This window comes from Aplidium turbinatum, chromosome 1 (genome assembly GCF_918807975.1).
Source record: "Aplidium turbinatum chromosome 1, kaAplTurb1.1, whole genome shotgun sequence".
Lineage (NCBI taxonomy): Eukaryota > Metazoa > Chordata > Ascidiacea > Aplousobranchia > Polyclinidae > Aplidium > Aplidium turbinatum.
The window spans coordinates 60,693,289-60,712,118 of NC_137472.1; the positions used below are offsets into that span (position 1 = coordinate 60,693,289).

The window sequence follows — 18,830 nt, forward strand, 5'->3', positions numbered from 1 at the left end:
AATGCATTGAGTCAATATCAGGTTTATACGAACGTCTGCTAAGTTTTGTTTCGCTGAACAATACAATGCACATATTCATAGCGCGATTCTTGTTAATCCTCTATGTTGAAGTAGATGCTGTCAGAATGGCGCTGGTACGTCTGAATTCATTGACCATCGTCTTCTAAATCTCAAAGTGATATCTTGAAGTCTTCAAGAGTTTATTGGCCTTGTTAATGATTAATACAATAACTAACATGAGATGGACAAGTGAAACTCACTAAGAGCATCTTGATGTTCTGGTGTGGGCTATTCCATTGTAGCAGTGCTTGTGTTTCATTATGTGGTTGCTTGATAGTTGTTGAAGTCAGCCAGCTTCTGCTGAGGGCGTCTGTTGATTTTTGTTACATCTTCTGACTCAGACAGCAAATCAACCATTTTTTACATTGCTTGAACGTCTGCATACGTTGAAACAATGTAAAAAATAGTTGATTTGCTGGTTGTGGAATTACATGACTTGATTAATGCAGCTTCCACGTTCAAAGAAATAGTCTGAAATGTACAGTACTGTAAACTTTTTTTTCATCTATGTTGTGAAAATTGACTTAACATGTTCGAGCAAACCATCAGATAACGATCGTTAAAGCCAAGTAATCAAGATTAGCCGATTCAATGTTAGCTTTTACAGGCAAGGTATGTCTTTAGGTAATGATTTAATTTGTGGGTTGAGTTGTTACATTTTCTCAGGCTTGATTTTTACCTACCATGGCTGGATAGATAGGGTGATTTTTAACGACATTACCATGCATACTTCCAGCTTTCAGAGCCTAACTCGCGATATAATTAATGAGGTTGTAGACGAAATTAGCCCCTGTACTCACTACTCAGCCGTCTGTAATGTTGGATAAAAGAAAAACTAATTTGCTGACTTGGCAAGTGAAGAGACTAGTCCAGACCAAGTGTGAGGTTGACGTTTTTGGTGGTTTATTCTTGTTTTTGTTCTCCTCTTGCGGACAAACCCAAGTTGCAGCGTCACTACACAGTGATGCCATCTTGACTGTGCTTTATTTCTATAATGTTTTTTACACTTAATAACGTAATTGGTCGTGACATTAGATAGGAAGATTGTATCTGGTCACTCAACTTATGATGACAGAATGAATGCTTGTTATTTCATAATTTATCGTTCAGCTTGATCAGATTTGATCTGGTTCTATGAAGGGACTATCACTCATGGTTACAACTAAATGTTTTTTTAATTTGTTGAAACATTTATTTGAGAATTTTCTCATTAAACATCACAAAAACAAAGTTGCGTAGTTTCAAATTGAGTATATTTCAATAGTGGAATGAAAGTTAATTTTATCAAAGTTTCCGCAATAGAAATAAAATAACATTGTAGACAAAGCTAGTCAATGGAAGGTTATGAAAATGCGAAACAATAGCTTGAAGGCGCAATTGCAGAATTTGTTTGTTAGGTTTTGGTCCTGGTTGTTAGTTGTGTGATCGGTATCTTGACCATACGTTATATGCATGGAAGTGTTTGTGGTTGTGTACACCAGCCACATGTTCTATGTCACATTGTGAGGAAAAAAAAGAAGCACAGTGTACAGTAGATGTTTGGTTTGCTAGGGGGTGGTTTGCCTAATTGACAGCCGCAAAGTTGCGCTCGTATCTGAGATAACAAGAAGATGTAGAAAGGTTGCTCCTAAGTCCTAGTTAGCAAATTTTCCCTTTTTTATATACATACAGATCAGTCCGTCTACAGACGTTGAATCAATGTAAAGATCGATTTACTAATCTGGAGTGATTTTATCTCATTATTATGGCCCATGCTGCTTCACACAAGATATGTGCAGTGTTAAAAGCTACCATACGACCTTGCCTGGATTCGAACTTTCGCCCTACAGATGCAATCATCAGAACAGGTTTCATTTCCTCCGAGCATGCGCGTTTGTAGCTGTTGTTGATAAGATGATCCATCATACATGTACACTGAGGTGGTTGTGTGAACAGAGGACGTTCTTAACGTGATGTCCAGTCTAGCCAGCGCATGTTTTGGAGGGAATTCATTGCTGCGTGGTAGGATTTGTTTAAGTTCATTCGGGCGTTCATTATGTGTCAAGTGGCTTTGGATTGATGATGTCATAGTGTCCGCTTGTGCAAACCAATGAGAATAATTCATTGCAAATCGTGCACGATTTCACTTTACAAACTGCTTCTATTCAAAAACGTTTATGATTGAGTTGTTGAGCGTTGTTGGGCACCTTCGTTTTAGGATTAATTAGTTAGGAATATTAAACTTGCAGTTCTAAGATTAATGAATTGCTGTCAGGCTTGGTATATCAGACAAATGCACTGCCAACACACTACTCACAGCCTCATCTGATCATGCAAATGTTGGCCCAACGAATGTTTCTCATCAATCCACTTGCTGGCTTCAAACGAACCTATCAATCAAAAGTTGTTTCTGCTGCAATTAATTTGAGTTCTTGATTCATGGTCGAAAAGTTTTCGGCTTATCTCCTCCGAAATTTTCAACTTTGAAACAAGTAACTTAAAGCTAAGAAGTAATTTTTTTCTCCAAAGAAAAGTGACACAAATTATTCCCAGTTTTGGAACTCAAACATGATTTTAAATTTAGCCGGCGTTGCTTTTAAACGTCTAGTTTTATCTGGAAGATTATTTGGTAATCTTTATATGACAAAGATATAACTTTTTTGTTCGATTTCAGTCAACAGGAAATATTGTAGTTGCGTTGAGTTGGTGTGTTGAAACGTTGCGTCAATGTACGGTTAATCACTTAGTTTACATTACCTGCTGCTGCTGCCCAAGGAAAACAAAGGTAAAGTTTTTTCAAAGCAACTAACTTTACAGCAACATATAGTAAGATCATACAAGCAACGACTAACGTCGGAGCTTGGCGCGCAACGTTTGGTTCCGAAACAGGTTATTTATTTTCTAAGTAAAAAACCTAAAGCTTAAAAATGTAAAAATTAAACTATATTCAGCAAACATTCCGCCAACAAGACGTCTGTATAAAGTGGCAGATCCAGGGGGGCGATCAGGGCGATCGCCACCATCCCTAAAACACTGAAAAGTATCATTTTATTCATCATACATTTGCAAAGCCCGGTTAATGTAAACCCTACACATTATTGTGGGATGGCGCAGCGGATAAGGCGCTCGCTTTCCAATCATGTAATCCTGGTTCGACTCCCGGCTTAAGCTACTTGTTGAAGAACACCGCTCACCTCTACCCAGGGTGTAATAAATTGGGTTGGCGTAATTGCTGAAGTAAAGGCGGCCGAGAGAAAGGAAGTGGCCATCTTACTCTCGTTAGTACCGAAGGCTTAGTATAATGAGAACCTTATCTTCTCATCCCCCGATGCTTGGATCAAGTATGGGGCTCATCTTCCCCCTACACATTATTGTGATTGGTTGAAACTACCCCCCCCCCCCACCAAAGCTACCTGTTGGATCCGCTCTTGTCTGCCGCAATACTTTGAAGCGTTTGTTGAGCACAAATTCAACTTCTACTCTACATTACTGGGCATTGTGCTTTTAAGTCAGATCGACACAATAGCTCCAACCTCGTCACTTTTTGGCCAGTTATGTCAACCTCAGTCAATTCAATTGTTGAGCAACAAACGTTGTAACTTTGTTGAAAATAACACATCGCATTATTGGTTGAAGGAGCTACGGAAGTTATATCTATCAGAAATTATGTTCATTAATGCTGTTAGAAAGCACTCTGCAATACTTAATGACGAACTTCCCGTGTTTTGTCACGATACTCCAAAAGTTCTCCAAACGAAGTTCTTCACGGCCACTAAAGGCGCGATATGAAGTGGGCCGTGTTCACGATGATTAGCAACGATCGTAATGTCTTCTGTCCAACTTTAGTGGCAAGATCATAAGCGATGCTAATATGGCAATTAACCTTTGAAAATGGATCGATTAATCTCCCAGTGGTAAGCTTAGCAGGCTCTGTGGCTATGATACTTGGCAAGTCGCTTGGCTTTGTGAGTCGTTTCGAAAAACGTTTTTATTTTGATTGGTGGTTTAAAATACAATTTCTTAAAAGTACGGATTGAACGAAGTATTGCTAAGTGAATGAGCGTTCGATTTGAAATAGCTAGATATAAAGTTGTAACTTGTTGCATAAGTGTAATGTCTAACAACAGAACATTTCTGATTTTTCGGCAAAACTTTGCGGAAAAGGATAATACAGAATTAGGAATAATCTAAACACAGAATGCTTCTTGTAAAAAGCAATGACTTTTTTCGTTAAATCCTAATCGTCAAGCAGCAAAGTAATGGAATCTTGCGCTTGTTAAATACGATCTCGGCAATGTGCAAACTGCAAACCTGGCTGCTGGCATTCCTCAGCTTTAGAGAGCTATCGATCATGTTGCATTTGTTAAGAATTTGACTTCTTACTTTATCCGACCTGGATTTTCATTGTGCTGTTCAGAGTGCAGGCTCCCAGAATCTGGTAGAAGTAACAACTTTTTATGATGTCAACTTATTTACAGTGTGCGCATTACAAAAAATCATTAAAAGTTTATAAAACCTCAATTGAGAAGTGAACATTATGCTTCTGGCCATCAAATGTCTGGTAAATAATTGCCTTTAAATTTAGCAAGCTTACTCTAAGCGTGCAGTTTCTGGTAGAATAGTAGTTTGTGCTTCTGTTAAAAATATTACTTATTTAATTCTGAAACTTTTAAAATTGTTTTTGCTTGAAATGAAAAGGTCACTTCTTTGTGATCTCACACATTGAATTCTTCAGCAGATTATAATAATTGCGACCGCTGTTCCGCGAGATAATACCAATGTGATCAGGTGTTGTGTTACTCATAAGCTCATTTCTGGAATGTGCCGCATCACTTGCGACGTAATTTAACATTGCTACACGTTGAAAAAATGTTGAATTTTTGAAATGTTTGGCTCCCTGTATCAACCCGAACATCAGTTTGCATGAAACTAATGAATACGGTTGCTTGGAGAGGGACTCTCGTCAGACGTAAAGAGTGTCAAGACCGAAATGAATTGTATTATTGACACTGAAAGTTTTGATTGTTTATTAAGGACGATATCTCCAGGATAAGAAAAATGTGCTACTTGTCTTTGATCCAGTTACCACGCGAATCTTCGCTGTCAGCTAAATTCTAAATGCACAGATAAACATTTGTGTGAAACCCAGGCATGTTTCTGATAAAAGTGATTGGGCTTTTAATTCACAAAAATGATCTAAGGACCTTGAGATATTAAGGGGATTCGTAGTAGTCAGCGTAGGGGACCAACCCAGACAACAAAATCCGTCATTTTAACATTGATTCAACGTCTGCAGACGCAGGCGTTGAATCAATGTTAAAATGACAGAAATTGCTATCTGGGACTGCAGTGCCACGATTTGTAAAAGTCCTATAATTTTTCGTAGATCTATTGCAGCGTTGTTTGGTTTTTCTGCCTTGTTTTTGAGATCTCTGTAGTTTTGATTGTTACGTGTCTTTCATCGCGTGGGCATTGTGCAAATAGCCCTTCATTCATTCACTCGAACAAGTTTATTTACAGTTCATTTGAACAAACATTGTCGCGTTTATCGACGTACGTAAAAGCTTCTTTAGGTAACTTTGCTAGCTAAGTAAACGTCATTGGTCTTCCTGTCAATAACCGCATAGATCAATCACTGTCACCTTTCTAGAATCCATGATATTGAAAACCACCACCCAGGTTTTACAAATTGCAAAAGATATCATTCTGAGCAAATGTTATTTCTTTGAATTCTATCTTTTGATTATGTGTATGTTGTTTTTTTGTTTTTTTCTTCTGAGATACTGTATGTGTTATTTTGTATGACGTTTGTTGGTCTACAATTGATTTCCATATTGGCACTGCATCTGCATTGCTTTTGTTATACTTTACTGTATATCTAAGTTCAAAATCCGAAAGTTGAAGATAACCGGATATTATTGTGTTTCAGACACTGCAGCGTCTTTTGTGAACTCACCATCTAATGGACCTTCTTCCTCATTGAAGAGGAGCACTCCCGTTCAACGCACCGCATCTCCATCGTTGGATCAAGCCAAATCATCTTTTAACGTCACTTTCAACAACAATAAAGCAACAACAAAACCTTGGGATCCTTCTCCAACACGAAAGCATTCCTTCCGTCCTGTTGCTACGCCAACAGCTCGGACCACAAGCAAAGAGGATCATTCGAGTCCTCCCGACAACGCCCGTCATTCGCAGGAGGAGACTACTCCTAAAGTAGGACGATCCTCCAATTCGAGGTTCGGTAAACGTGAGTTTTCCGCCTCCGTTCGAACCTTCCGGCCGTCTTTCCAAGCTCCTGGACCTTCCATCAACCGAACAGAGTCTCTGAAGCTTCATCGGCCCAAAGACTTCATAAAGGCCGATTCGTCGACGTCGTCATCTGGCGCGTCACCGGTCGCTAAACCGCGAACAGTTCTCGAATCATCGAAATCATCGAGCAACGTTGAATCTGCATCTTCACCGAAAGTGTCTAAAGTAAAAGCTGCGTTTAACTACTCCTTGAAACAATCGCAACATCCCATCTCCAGCGTCACTCTTCAAAGATCGGAAAGCTCCAAAGAAAACGACGTTGCTTTCCCGGAAAAATCTCCTTTTATTCCTGTGGTTCGTGGGAACAAGCGACGCTCACGCGGTATTCTTGGAAGAGTTTTAGGATTTAAGATCGACTCAGAGACCCATTCTTCTCCTAAGCAACATACGACTCCTCCTAAAACTTTCAATTCGGAAAGCAAATCTACGCCAGCTCTTCCAGAAACGGTTTTAGATTCCGTTTCTGAAGAAAAATCGTCCCCACCTGTCTTAGAAAATAGTAGTCATCTCAAGAGAGCACAACTTTCTATTCAACCTGATACTCTTCCTGAAGATTTCTCTATTGAAAATTCAAACAAGAAAGAGTCTGACACTGATCTAAGTGAAGTGGTGTGTGAAACCGAAGCTGAAAAATCAAGATCTTTTATCGAAGAAACTCAGCATCTATCAGAAGACAAGTGTGTCGTGCTCACCGCCGATCAGTCAATAAGTGATTTAATCAGAGAGCTAGTTGACAAAACTGTTGAGCTCATTTCTTTACCTGAGCTGCCTTCTGAGCATCTACGTCTTACACAAGACGATCCTGAAGAGAAAGCTCTTTTCTTTTCCGACGTTTGTGAAAACGGGAAATCAGAAGACAAACCAGCGCTTTTTTATCATCCCGAAGAAGCACAAGTTATAGCAACCGACGAGGTTGTTCAAACAAAGGACTTTGCTGCCATTGTTCAAGAATCTACTTTGAACGACGATAACCAACTTTTGAGATCTTGCAGCGTAGAAGTTTGTTTTCGAGAAGAATCCATCACATCTTTTGATCCTAAGGATTCTTGTGAAGTCAAAGAAGATCCAGTCAGAAAAATTCTTCAAGACATTGTTGAGAAAGTTGCTGGTTCTTCTAATCCCAGCAACGAAAACAGAGAAGCAGCGAGCAGTTTGGACTCGAGTTTAACTGAAACGACATCAGACAGCTCTGGAAACGAGATAGATTTTGAAGACGAAGACGCGATGGAAGGAAGATACTCCGTCAGGAACAGATACGGCTCGAATGCCGGATCCGTGAAATCGCGGATCTTAGCGAAAGAAGATTCCAGCCGCTCATCCGCAGCAACAGACGTAGTGCAGCTCAAGAAATCGCGACAAGCCGCGGACCTCCGCGCCTTCCGTAACTTAGAGGGGGTGAAGAGCCGCATGAACAAGTTTTCCGCGTCATCGAACGTCAGTCCCATCGCTAATGGATCGAGTCGCTTCGAGCGAAAGACAGAGCCAAAGAACAATCGAGTCAATGAAAACTCGAAAACAAACGAAAGAAGCGAGCGATTGAAAAAGTACGAAAAGACTACTGATGACGTCAACAACAATAACATCAGCAAGTCATCGCTCATCACTCGTTCCAAGTATTCGAGTGACGTCAAATCAAGAACGATTGTATCCAATGGTGAGGTCACAAAGCGAATCGACCGCGAAACAAAGATACAAAAAGACGTGAATGAGAACGAAACCAAGTCGTCTGTTGTCGTAACGACGGCAATTGAGACGACAACGGTGGATTCTTCATTTGATGTTGTCGATTCCCCGCAAGCCATTGAAGAGCAACCCGATAACGACACGCAAGTCCAGCAATCGGAAGAGAAAGAAGAAGAGATCTCATCACAAGGTGACGCTAAAGAAACTGAACAAATTGAGACCTCGTCAGATGATCACACAAATGAAGACAATGACGTTGAGGCAGTCAAGCGTGACTTAGAGCTAACAGAGCCTGCAACTGCGAAGGAAGAAATCGAGGATGACATCACAAGAGCGCCGAGTAGCTATGTGAACGGTGACGTCAGATCATCATCAGAAACAGGTAAGTGAACATTTTGTTATATTTGAGTCTACGATGAAACAGCAAATATTTCACAGTGCTCTTTAACAGCCGCTCTCAAGAGATTAATCAACCCAGACAGCAAAATCCACAATTTTTACATTGATTCAACGTCTGCAGACGTTGAATCAATGTAAAAAATGGCAGATTTTGCTGTCAGGGAAACGTCTGTTGAATCAAACACAAAACTTGTTGTTGCTTCTTCAAAACTGAATGTTTATTTGTTGTTTTCTTTTTACTTTTATTCTTCTTTAGATTAAAAAAACGAAAAGTTAAAATTAAAAGATTTCTCACAATGTGACCCAAGGAGATCGGCAGTAAGGTTATTAAGAGTGTCCATGGATGTTAAAACGTTCAAGAGCCTCTGTTTCAGCATTTTCTTGTTTTTTGTTACGTTTCAGACTCCAATGAATTGATTTCAGCATCTCCAAGTTCATCACGAGCGAAGCCAGTGGACAGTGATCAGTCGTGCGCCCAGCCGAGTGAGGACGCTCCAGAGAAAGTGACTGCATCCGAACCTGAAAGGGTTGTCCGAAGCAGACGTCAACGACGTTCGGAAAGAAGTTCGGCTTCCGAAACTACAGAAACTGACTCGACTGATATTGCGAAGGAAATGACGTATGAACAGCCAAGGAAGGATGATCTCCAATTAACAAAATTGGAAACGAGTGCAGAACCTCCTGTTCCTGCAAGACGCCGCCGTCGCGTCAAAAACTCCAAAAATCTTTCCAAATCTTCCACAAGCAGTAGCACGGCGTCTACTCCAGACCAGGAAGAAAAAGTGTCAGTTGCAGATACTCCTGGAAGCCGAAAATCATCCTCCGCATCCACTCCTGAATCCGCGGAAAGTCCTGTCTTTACAGACTCGGTGACTGACACTGCAAATGTTTGTGAACCCGAAGCCAAAGCAACCCTTGCAAGCGCAGAAGAAACGAGTCACGTGACTAATGGCGACACACCAGAAGAGAAAGAAGATGGAAAAGATGACGTCACCACTATCACAGCCGCCCCGAAGGGAGCTTCACACATCAAGCTGAAGCGTATTTGGTCGGCGCCGGACGACGGCCAACTATTCTCCAGCGACATAGATGAGGCCACAGGTAAGCGTTGTAAAGTGTGTGTGACGTCATAACTGGTTTTGCGACAAGGATACTGTTGCTATTTGTATACATTGTTTCAAATTTAAAACAGCAGGGAAATTCGAGACAAGTTCCTCAGGCAAGGTTGACCTCATAACGTGATCTAACATAATATTTCGAAACTGATTTTTTGGTACCGCGTAATTTGAGAGTAGATTTGCGGGTTGGTCCAACGAATTGTTGACGCATGAAGGGTGCATTGAAGCAAGGTCTAGATTGAAGCGGTGTTGTTCAATGTCATACTTCATCGTTGGTTTTTGAAAGTGAATCATAGTTGCGTGACGAATGAACAGTTCGTAGTATGAGATAATCAAGCGTCGTCATGGAAACACCAGTACCAATATTGTTGCTGTGCTTGGAGAATAGCGGCAGCGTTGCCTCAGCCATCAAAAAAATTTTGTTAAACAATCAATTACTCTTACACTAATTGTTCACTTTTCCGGTACATGCATGCGTGTTAAGACAGGCACGCAACCAGCAAATATTTTCGGGGGGGGGCATTTAATTTTTATCAAAGAACAAACATTAAAATGATGCATTGTGACATTTTTATGTTAATATCCACGCCCATTGATAGAGTGTGTGGCACTACCATGTTACGGTTCAGTGGTCATAACTTATGTCAATCACGTTTTTGTTTAGTACAGCATTAAAGGAAACTAGCCTTAGTAACCTTTTCTCATTTAGTTATGACTACCCAAGGAAGAAAATTACGATAATACAGTAATGTGTTCAGTCGATTACAAATAAAATACAACATCTGTAGGCAGTGCCGGTCTTAGGGTATTTCGGGCCCTGTGCGGAATATGCTTTGCTGGCCCCTATAACAATGATCCAATTCAGTAGCGTAGCTAGGTATTTTGAAAGGGGAGGGAGGTTTGACGGCCGGCGGACGAAACCTGAAGGCTTGTTCGCCGAAGGCGACACTCAGTGGCGGGGGTCTGGGGGACCTCCTCAGAAAATTTTGAAAAACTACTTTGAATTTGGTGCATTCTGAAAGCATGTTCAACAAAAATTTAGGTATGAATATTATTGTAAAATGGTGCTGTCCGGTGACATAGCAAAAGGACAAGATCATGTTTTCTTTGGCATTTTTCGAATTGAATTGAAATTTTTCTATTGGAAATGACAAAAATTACTGCATTTTCTGAGTAAATTGCGGACCCCCTAATTTGCGGGCCCTGTGCGATCGCACGGTTTGCACACCCCAAAGACCGGCACTGTCTGTAGGCTACAAACTGCATTGGCACCCACGACTGTGGTCATAAATTAATCAATAACATATATATTTACATCAACATAAACAAACAGATACATAAACTCCATAATAAAAACAATGAAAACTATCAATACTACAAAACAGTGCTCAATGCTAAGCAAAAAAGCAAAGCAGAGCAAATTAAATCAAATATAGTTATTACTATCTGAAGCCTTTACAAATTGTTTCACCTAACGGATCATCAGAAGGTCTTATTCAAATAGAATCAGTTTTGATAGATTCTATTTGAATAAGACCTTCTGATGATCCGTTAGGTGAAACAATTTGTAAAGGCTTCAGATAGTAATAACTATATTTGATTTAAACTCCATAATACATAAACTACATAAACATAAACTAAATTACAATCCTGAAACATTTTGTTGGCTCAACAAGTTTTATGTTTGTAGGCCCAAAGAAGTTGACTTTGCAAATGCAAAATGACAGTTCAGTTCAGTTGTTTTTATTTCTGACCATCATATCAAAACCAGTGCTTCCACTTTTACAAAGCTAGATTACCACTTATATTACCACATTTGTCCTCAGATTACCACATTTTTCACTGTGACTTTCTTTCCAATTTCCACCGTATTTTGACTTACTTTCACATTAACAAAGTGGCTATTTTTACCCACTTGTTGCCATGGCTACAATCAGGTGTTGCCAGAGTTAGGATTACAGTTAGGAAGGGTTAAGGTAAGGGTTACACTTAGGAATAAGGGGGTTTTGATCTTTACCTAGAACTAAAAAAAATGTCCAAAATACAAGTTTTCGTTTTTAACAGCTTTAAACTTTTCTCAAATTAAGGCAGAATTTCTTATCTGGCAACGCTATTATTTGGCTATATTTACCGGTACACCATATAGTGACACTGATAGTACTGGTAAAAAAAACTTTATAGCCTAGGCTAGGATGCAACCTAATTCATACCCTGGACCATTCGTACCCTGAAAAAATCAATAAAAAAATAAAAAAAGCCAAAATAGCACACGGATCTGAGTTTCCGCTTAACCCTAACCCTAAGTTTAAAATACTTGCGGGAACTCCGATTAGGGACTTCGGCTTTGTTGCGATCAGCGATTTCGGCTTTGTGCTATCTTGTCTGTCGATCTTTTCAGGGTACGAATGGTTCAGGGTACGAATTAGGTTGCACCTCCTAGGCTAGTAGGTCTAAAACAACTACCGGTACTCAGTTTATTAACAGTACCAGTTATTAACAGTTATTAAAACATCCAAAATAAGTAAGCAAAGTACTGTATTTGACACCGCAGCCAGAATCTGAAAGACATCTTCACTATGATCACATGGTCACCCTCAGGACGCATTCCAAAATCAAACTGAAAAACAGCCGAACATGCTAGTCGTATTCTATTATAAGTAGTTTTTTGCATATCTGTTCGATTTCGGAAGACAACAGTTTAAATGCTCTTATTTATTGATAGTATTTTATGTCAAATTTTCAAAATTTATAATTTCCACATTTTGGCAATATTTCCACACAAAATTTCCATATTACCACTAAATTACCAACAATTTTTCATTACCACATTTTTACCACAAGCAAGATAAAATTTCCACAATTGTGGTAATTTCCACCAAAGTGGAAGCGCTGATCAAAACAATACACGTCAACATAGCAAAGGTCGAGAAAAGGGTAGAAGCGACAAAACGCGAACGTTAAAACGTGCTTGAGACCGAAGTAAGTTATTGATTTGAAAGAAATTTGGCACGGTGGCAACACCTTCAGAAAAATTTAAGATATAAAGGGAAAATAAAAAATAAAATGTTACAAAAAAAAACAAACAAATAAACAACATATATTTAGGCTATAGCTTTATTAGCCCACATAGCTTTAGCTGATATATTTAGGATTTGTATGGACAGTTGCTATGATTCTACTTGATTCGGCAAGTTCGTTTAACACCAATTCTGCGCTTGGAATTTGAGTACCGGTACGATGGCTTTGCATGAGAGCTAGTCCAGAAAGCCTGTCCTGCCCCATAGTGCTTGTAAGGTAACTTTTCAAGCGTCGTAGACAGCTAAATATTCTTTCTGCAGAAGCAGTTGTGACTGGAAGTGTAGCCAAAATTATCAAGAGTTTGTAAATGTTTGGATAAAACTCTTTTTGGGATTTTATTGCTGACACCGCATCAATCACACTTGCTGGCCTTTCACTTTCAAGAATTCGTTCCCACTTAATTTTCCACCTGGCAAGTTCATCTATCATGGCTTCGCAGTCAATGTCTCCTTTGTAAAATTGTACTGTATTGTCAATGTCACTATACCTCGTTGAAGCGACATTTCTAGGCACAATGGGTTGAATTTGGGCAGCTGTTTTAAAATGCTCATGAAATCTTCCTTGCAGTTCTTGTAGAAGGCCATCTACATACGGTATGTATACAGATTGACGATAGAAATCTTCCGAATCATTTGTCTCGTAGTTTGCTCTCATTGATTGGCGACCAGCTTTCCTAGGTATTGTTATTGCATCTAGAGACACCTCTTGGGCCTTAGAATATATTGTTTTGAAATCAGCAACTGCATTTTCTTTGCAATCAAATACAACTGCTTAAACCTCCTGCGTAGCCTACTTTCGGTTTCGATAGTCTACACTGTACAGTATTGCTGTACGTCTATTTCATACTGCATAGAACGCTTAAAATTTTTTCAAAAAATTTTGGGGGGCAAATGCCCCCAATGCCCCCCCCCTGGTTGCGGGCTTGGTCCAAGATGCAGTCAGGCCAAACAATAGGCTAAATAGCGTAACCATGTAATTATGACCAAATCATGACTTCATATTATGACATCATTATTTATTGTGACTAGACAATGTGGTCAAAGAGCAAGTAGATTCACCCGTCATCTCTACGGAAGATAGATCTGAAGATGCAGGAAAATCAACTGAGGTGAGTTTTCTGCTGAGTAGGAGTTGAATCGATAAATGAGTGGACCCCTATTCCGGTTATGCCTGGCGTCACTGGATCCCAATTAGCCGCCAGTGTCACCCCTCCACAGATCAACCCATTTTGCCAGTTCTCTCGCTATCTTAGTACCGTCATAAGTTCAATTTGGTGTTTTAAAAATTGTTTTTGAAAAGCTATTTTCTTCTACTGTAGTTAGAAGGTTTGTTAATACTTTTTGTTAAAACGGTGGTTAGTGCTGCGCTGTGGGACTCGTAAGCAATCATTGGGCGATTTCTAACGAATTGCTATGACACTTTTTATTTAGACCACAGAAGCCCCTGTTGTTGAAGAACCTGTTGTTGAAGAACCAGCAGTTGAGGAACCAGCTGTTGAGGAACCCGTTGTTGAAGAGCCTGTTGTTGAAGAACCTGTTGAAGAACCAGCTGTTGAGGAACCCGTTGTTGAAGAACCTGTTGTTGAAAAACCTGCTGAGATACGGTACACATTGAACAACTTCGAGGAATGTCCTGATGAATCTATCTTGCAAGGCTTAGTAAGTCTAGTTACTGTACAATTGATGCTAAATTAGTAATCACCGAACTTTTTTCAATTTTTTCTTTTTTTTTCTTTTTTGTTTCTTCTGTCATTACTTGCAGTGCGAAAATTTTGCTGTATATTTCTTGCCCTGTACAAGTGTAGTGTACATATAGCCTACATTGGCTCAGTATGAGAAACATCAGTGGAGGATTAAAGCACTTTGCGTTGATTCAATAATCCTTATTCAATTTGTGTTCCAGCTTGACAAAGCTGATATGTATGACGACAGGAAAAGAATTAGAGCTGCCATACGTGCACTCAAAAAAGCACGAGCAGGTAGGTCGTGACACTTAGCGCTGATGCAGATCATTGCGTCTTCTTACATCAACGTCATAACAACAACTCATTTCACTTTCGCTTAGATTCAAATGTCGTTTGCTTTCTGAGCTAGACTCGTTCTTCATGGGTGTGTCTGGGAAAGCAGTTGACAAGTTACTGTTACTGTTAGTTACTGTTAACATGTGGGAGCGCTGTATCCATCGCAGACATGCGTTGCTCTCATTGCCTTGCAGTGCAAACTGTGTTATTCCCTGAAATCTTTTTTTATTGCTGAGTTCTAAGTGTGAATAAAAATCAGTGTAAATTTCATTTGCTTCATAGCCAGCGAGCATTAGCGTTGACCATGGGGTACTTTTGAATGTGGACCAGGGGCTTAAAGAAACCCCCATTTTTTAGATAAACTCCAACTTGAAGAACCCCCCCCCCCTATTTTCTAAGTATAGTCCAAATATTTTGTTTTTCAATACAACACCTGGTTTTCTAAAAAAGTCACCAAAACCTATAGTGGATGATTTATTATTATTTCCCCTTAGTTTTTTTTAAGGGGCTTGTTTATTTGAGGTGACTTGGCTTGAGAGCCGTGGATCTCGTTGGTACTGAACTCAAGTTATCTTCTCAATGGCTCCACCAGCGAGTCGCGGGTGATTGCTGTACAGTGTACACAGTTTGCTTGTTCAGTTAAAAAAAGTTAAACTGGTCCATGCTGATTTGATTCGAGTAAAGAAGTTGGGTGACTCGTAGTTCACAGTTTGTATCATTCTGATTGACTCGATTTATCATTAGTATTATGCACTTGCATCAGACAGCTTCAGCGCAGCCAGCATTTTCTGTTGTGCACTGATTCTTTGTCACTCACTCAGATATTCCTTTGCAGATGGCGGTGGTAGTGCAACAACACGACTCAGCAGCCAGAGACAAGCGAGGGCAACTACTACGATTAAAACCGCTGACAAATCCACCACAAGAACCATGACCACCAAGACTGAGTAAATAGCCAATGAAATTAACTTGATGTTGATTCAGTATCAGGACACGTGCTTTAGATATGACATGAACTTTAACCTGGATGAGCTTTGAATTGACTGCACATCAAATTATATCTTCGGTGAGTCCCAATGCTTATTATATGTTTTGAAAGGTACAAAGAAACTAAGACGACCTCTAGTAAGTGGCAACCAAGAACTAGTTCCCCTCTAGTTGGAGCTAAAGCACCCACCGACCCGAAATCATTGGCCGGTAAGTTACATGACCTTGCATGGCTGACTTATGCACAATGTTTGTTACATGAGGACGATGCTTTAAACTTTGCAACGTCAACAATGCAACATCTTAGGCTAGTATGAGAGCATAGAATTGTTTAGTCCAACATGCAGCTATGGGAACTCCTTTGCCAGCCTTCCTTGACTTATCCGTCCTATTGAGTTGTTGTGTCAGACTTGTTCCCGGCAGTGAATGGTTCACGCGGCTTTTACAAATCTTTGCCTCTTCTGAAGTTCTTTCTCAACCACTTTTACCTCAAGAGCAGAGGCCGTGATCTGAACTAGATATTTGTCGTTTTCATCTATGCCAGGGCTGCCCCAGCTAGCAAAAGTGTTTTTTTACTATGATTTTGCATTAAAGATGCTTCAATGTAAAAGAGGTCAATTGCACTTCACTCCCTAGGACAACTTTATTAGCGATCTGAATGGACGACAGTTGATTTGGTTGAGTCTTGAGTGATTTGGAAAATTGGAGGACTGTCTACAACGTCGCGGATTAATGATGCTTGTAAATCGACCTGGCGCTGGTAGCTGATATTGTCGTATTTTCTATTGATGCAGTTTGCACAAACACATATTATGCAAGTGATGGTGCAGCTACGTTAAATTTGCGTTGCAAAGATGTCATTCTATGGTTGAGTGCATCACTATCTTCGCATTAACTCTGGATGTCTGTTTGCCTTGTTGCGTGGCAGCTCACTCGCCATTATCAGTAAACTACACCGCCAGGCGCCAAACTGTTTGCCACTCATGCTTGCAGCATGAAAGAGTTTTCGTCAGATATCAGCTTCAGCCTCCACCTGATGAAATGTATGAAGTTTTAAAGACTGCAACTAGTCGCTAGTCAACTTGCCACTAAAGATGTTGTGCCTGGTCTTCATTCTGGTTCTGTTTCAAGGATAGCAACTCTTTGATAAGACACCCTCCCATGTTGGTTGATGTCAGTTTGACACAATGATAATGTCCACGTAAGTAGATGACGTGTTAGCTCCTTCTGTGATTGGTGGCTCGTTCGTTTTCATTATCACCTCACTAACACAACGCTCTCATTGATAAGGTTAATTGCTTCTGAGCTAAGATAGCATAGGACGTTTTTATTTACATTATAATTTACTTCATGAAGTTCAAAACTAAGCACCTAGCTAGAATCGTATTGTTGTAAAATACCAATTAAAAGTTTCGATTACCAAAACAAATAGCAATGTCTTCCCTGAAAGTTACAGTCTTTGGTTGTTACCAGTGGTCATTTGAATCAGGCTCTGGGGGAAGCAGCAAGATTAGAATGTTATCAGAGTCTTAAGAGCTTTAATCTTTCTTCAACGTTTTCACCATTCTGAACAACTTGCACCCTCTTTAACTCACATTGATGTTGAAACAACGTAGAAGTATTGCAGTTTACTCACACACCAAACATAACCATTCCAAAGATAGAATTCCGTTCTTTGAGTGACTTCTTCGCTGCTGATATGATCTGCTTTAAATTTTAAATCTTCTTGCCCAAGTTCCATTCACAAGACTACACGAAAACAGGCACTGTGTTGCGTATGGTCGCTTGTGCAAGCTAGGCAGTTAGATGCAGGCAACTTTTCATTTAAGTATTAAAACTAAAACACCAAAAATGCCTTTATGAGGATACTACAGGTTGTGCTGACAGTATAAACTTTTAGCCAGTAACAAACTGAAATAGACGAGGTACGATTAACATTACCCAAGCTGCCCGAGCGTTACCTTCAGGTTAACAACAAAGTGTTGCAAGTGAGAGTTGTCTTTGGCTTATTTAGTATTTTTAAGTAGAACCGGCTTTGAAAGTCAAAAAACAAAAAATTAACAAATTGTACAATTTATTGTTCTATGATTGATTGAATCGTTATCCTCGGAATGGGAAAGCTTCTTGCAGAGCTTAATCCTGGCAGTTTCGCATACTTGGTCAGGCCCGGTTTGCGCAGGCCCGGTCACCGAGATTGACAGCTAGTGAAGTTTCCAATTGTTGAAGTCTTGTTGCCGGGGACACTAGGTGCCGCTGAATGGAGAGCAGTCTTTAACGTGCGTTGCTCAAGCGCACACCTCGAGAGTCGAACCAGCGCCGCTTGATCTTGAAACTTCTACATTCCAGAAGTCACGCGCTAACCAACTAAGCTATCGGGGCTTTATATAAATCCCATGAGTTTAGCAATAAACTGGTTTAGAAACATTCCTGAACCAAAACTTCATCTAGCTGCAGCTATCACTGCTGGTTTCCATCTCGTTTTTTATTAACTCTTTTGTTGCTCAGAAAAATACGCGCCGACGTCAACGACGAAGAAGGATATGACGTCATCATCTAAAAAGGTGAGGCAATCATCAGTTTGGAAAGTAAAAAGGAAACTGTTTTTAGTTTTCAACTTGTGTTATCAAAAACAACCGAAAATTATCAGACGTGCTGTGTCGAAGTTTTGTTATCTATTGCAGTTAATTCTACTTGTAGTGTAGTTGCATTCAGCAATGTTATTTCAACGTATTACCATCAGCTTCTTCATCCTCAGGTCGGGAGCATATTTGACCGAGAGGAAGAAGCTCCCAAGAAATCGAGTAGCAGGCTGGATGTCGAGCGCCGACAAGCGGAAAGGAAAAGGGATGCACTGAGCAGGAACAGATCAATGCCAGCGTCCTCTACTAAGGATGCAAGGAAGATGTTTGTGGCCAAGCTGGAAGGAGAGAGCGGTGGAGGAGCAAAGTACGGAGTGATTCATGAAATAATCTCTTAAAAATGTGATGTGGAATTTTAAGTCAACTTGTGCAAATGTGACATCACTATCCACGATGTGTTTCGTCATTAACTCGTTTGTGACGTCACTCACAGATCCGGCAAGAAAGTGGGGAGGAGTCCGACCTTCGTTGTTCCGAATGCGAACAACGTGAAGCAGATGCTGCTCAAGTGGTGCCAGTCGAAGACCAGGGGATACGAAGTACGTACATTTGTGT

The 18,830-nt window shown here is 40.1% G+C and overlaps 1 protein-coding gene across 1 annotated transcript in view; it reads left to right on the forward strand.

Moving 5' to 3' along the window:
• LOC145768138 (uncharacterized) overlaps positions 1-18,830 on the forward strand; it is a 56,446-nt gene that overhangs the window by 33,324 nt on the left and 4,292 nt on the right. The window contains exons 7-16 of the mRNA XM_082579614.1: positions 5,969-8,416; positions 8,836-9,534; positions 13,658-13,737; positions 14,060-14,287; positions 14,532-14,607; positions 15,485-15,596; positions 15,749-15,846; positions 18,142-18,197; positions 18,392-18,582; positions 18,709-18,814. Of these exons, the coding sequence (XP_082435740.1) occupies positions 5,969-8,416; positions 8,836-9,534; positions 13,658-13,737; positions 14,060-14,287; positions 14,532-14,607; positions 15,485-15,596; positions 15,749-15,846; positions 18,142-18,197; positions 18,392-18,582; positions 18,709-18,814 (4,094 nt within the window). The remainder of the gene's footprint in view (positions 1-5,968; positions 8,417-8,835; positions 9,535-13,657; positions 13,738-14,059; positions 14,288-14,531; positions 14,608-15,484; positions 15,597-15,748; positions 15,847-18,141; positions 18,198-18,391; positions 18,583-18,708; positions 18,815-18,830) is intronic.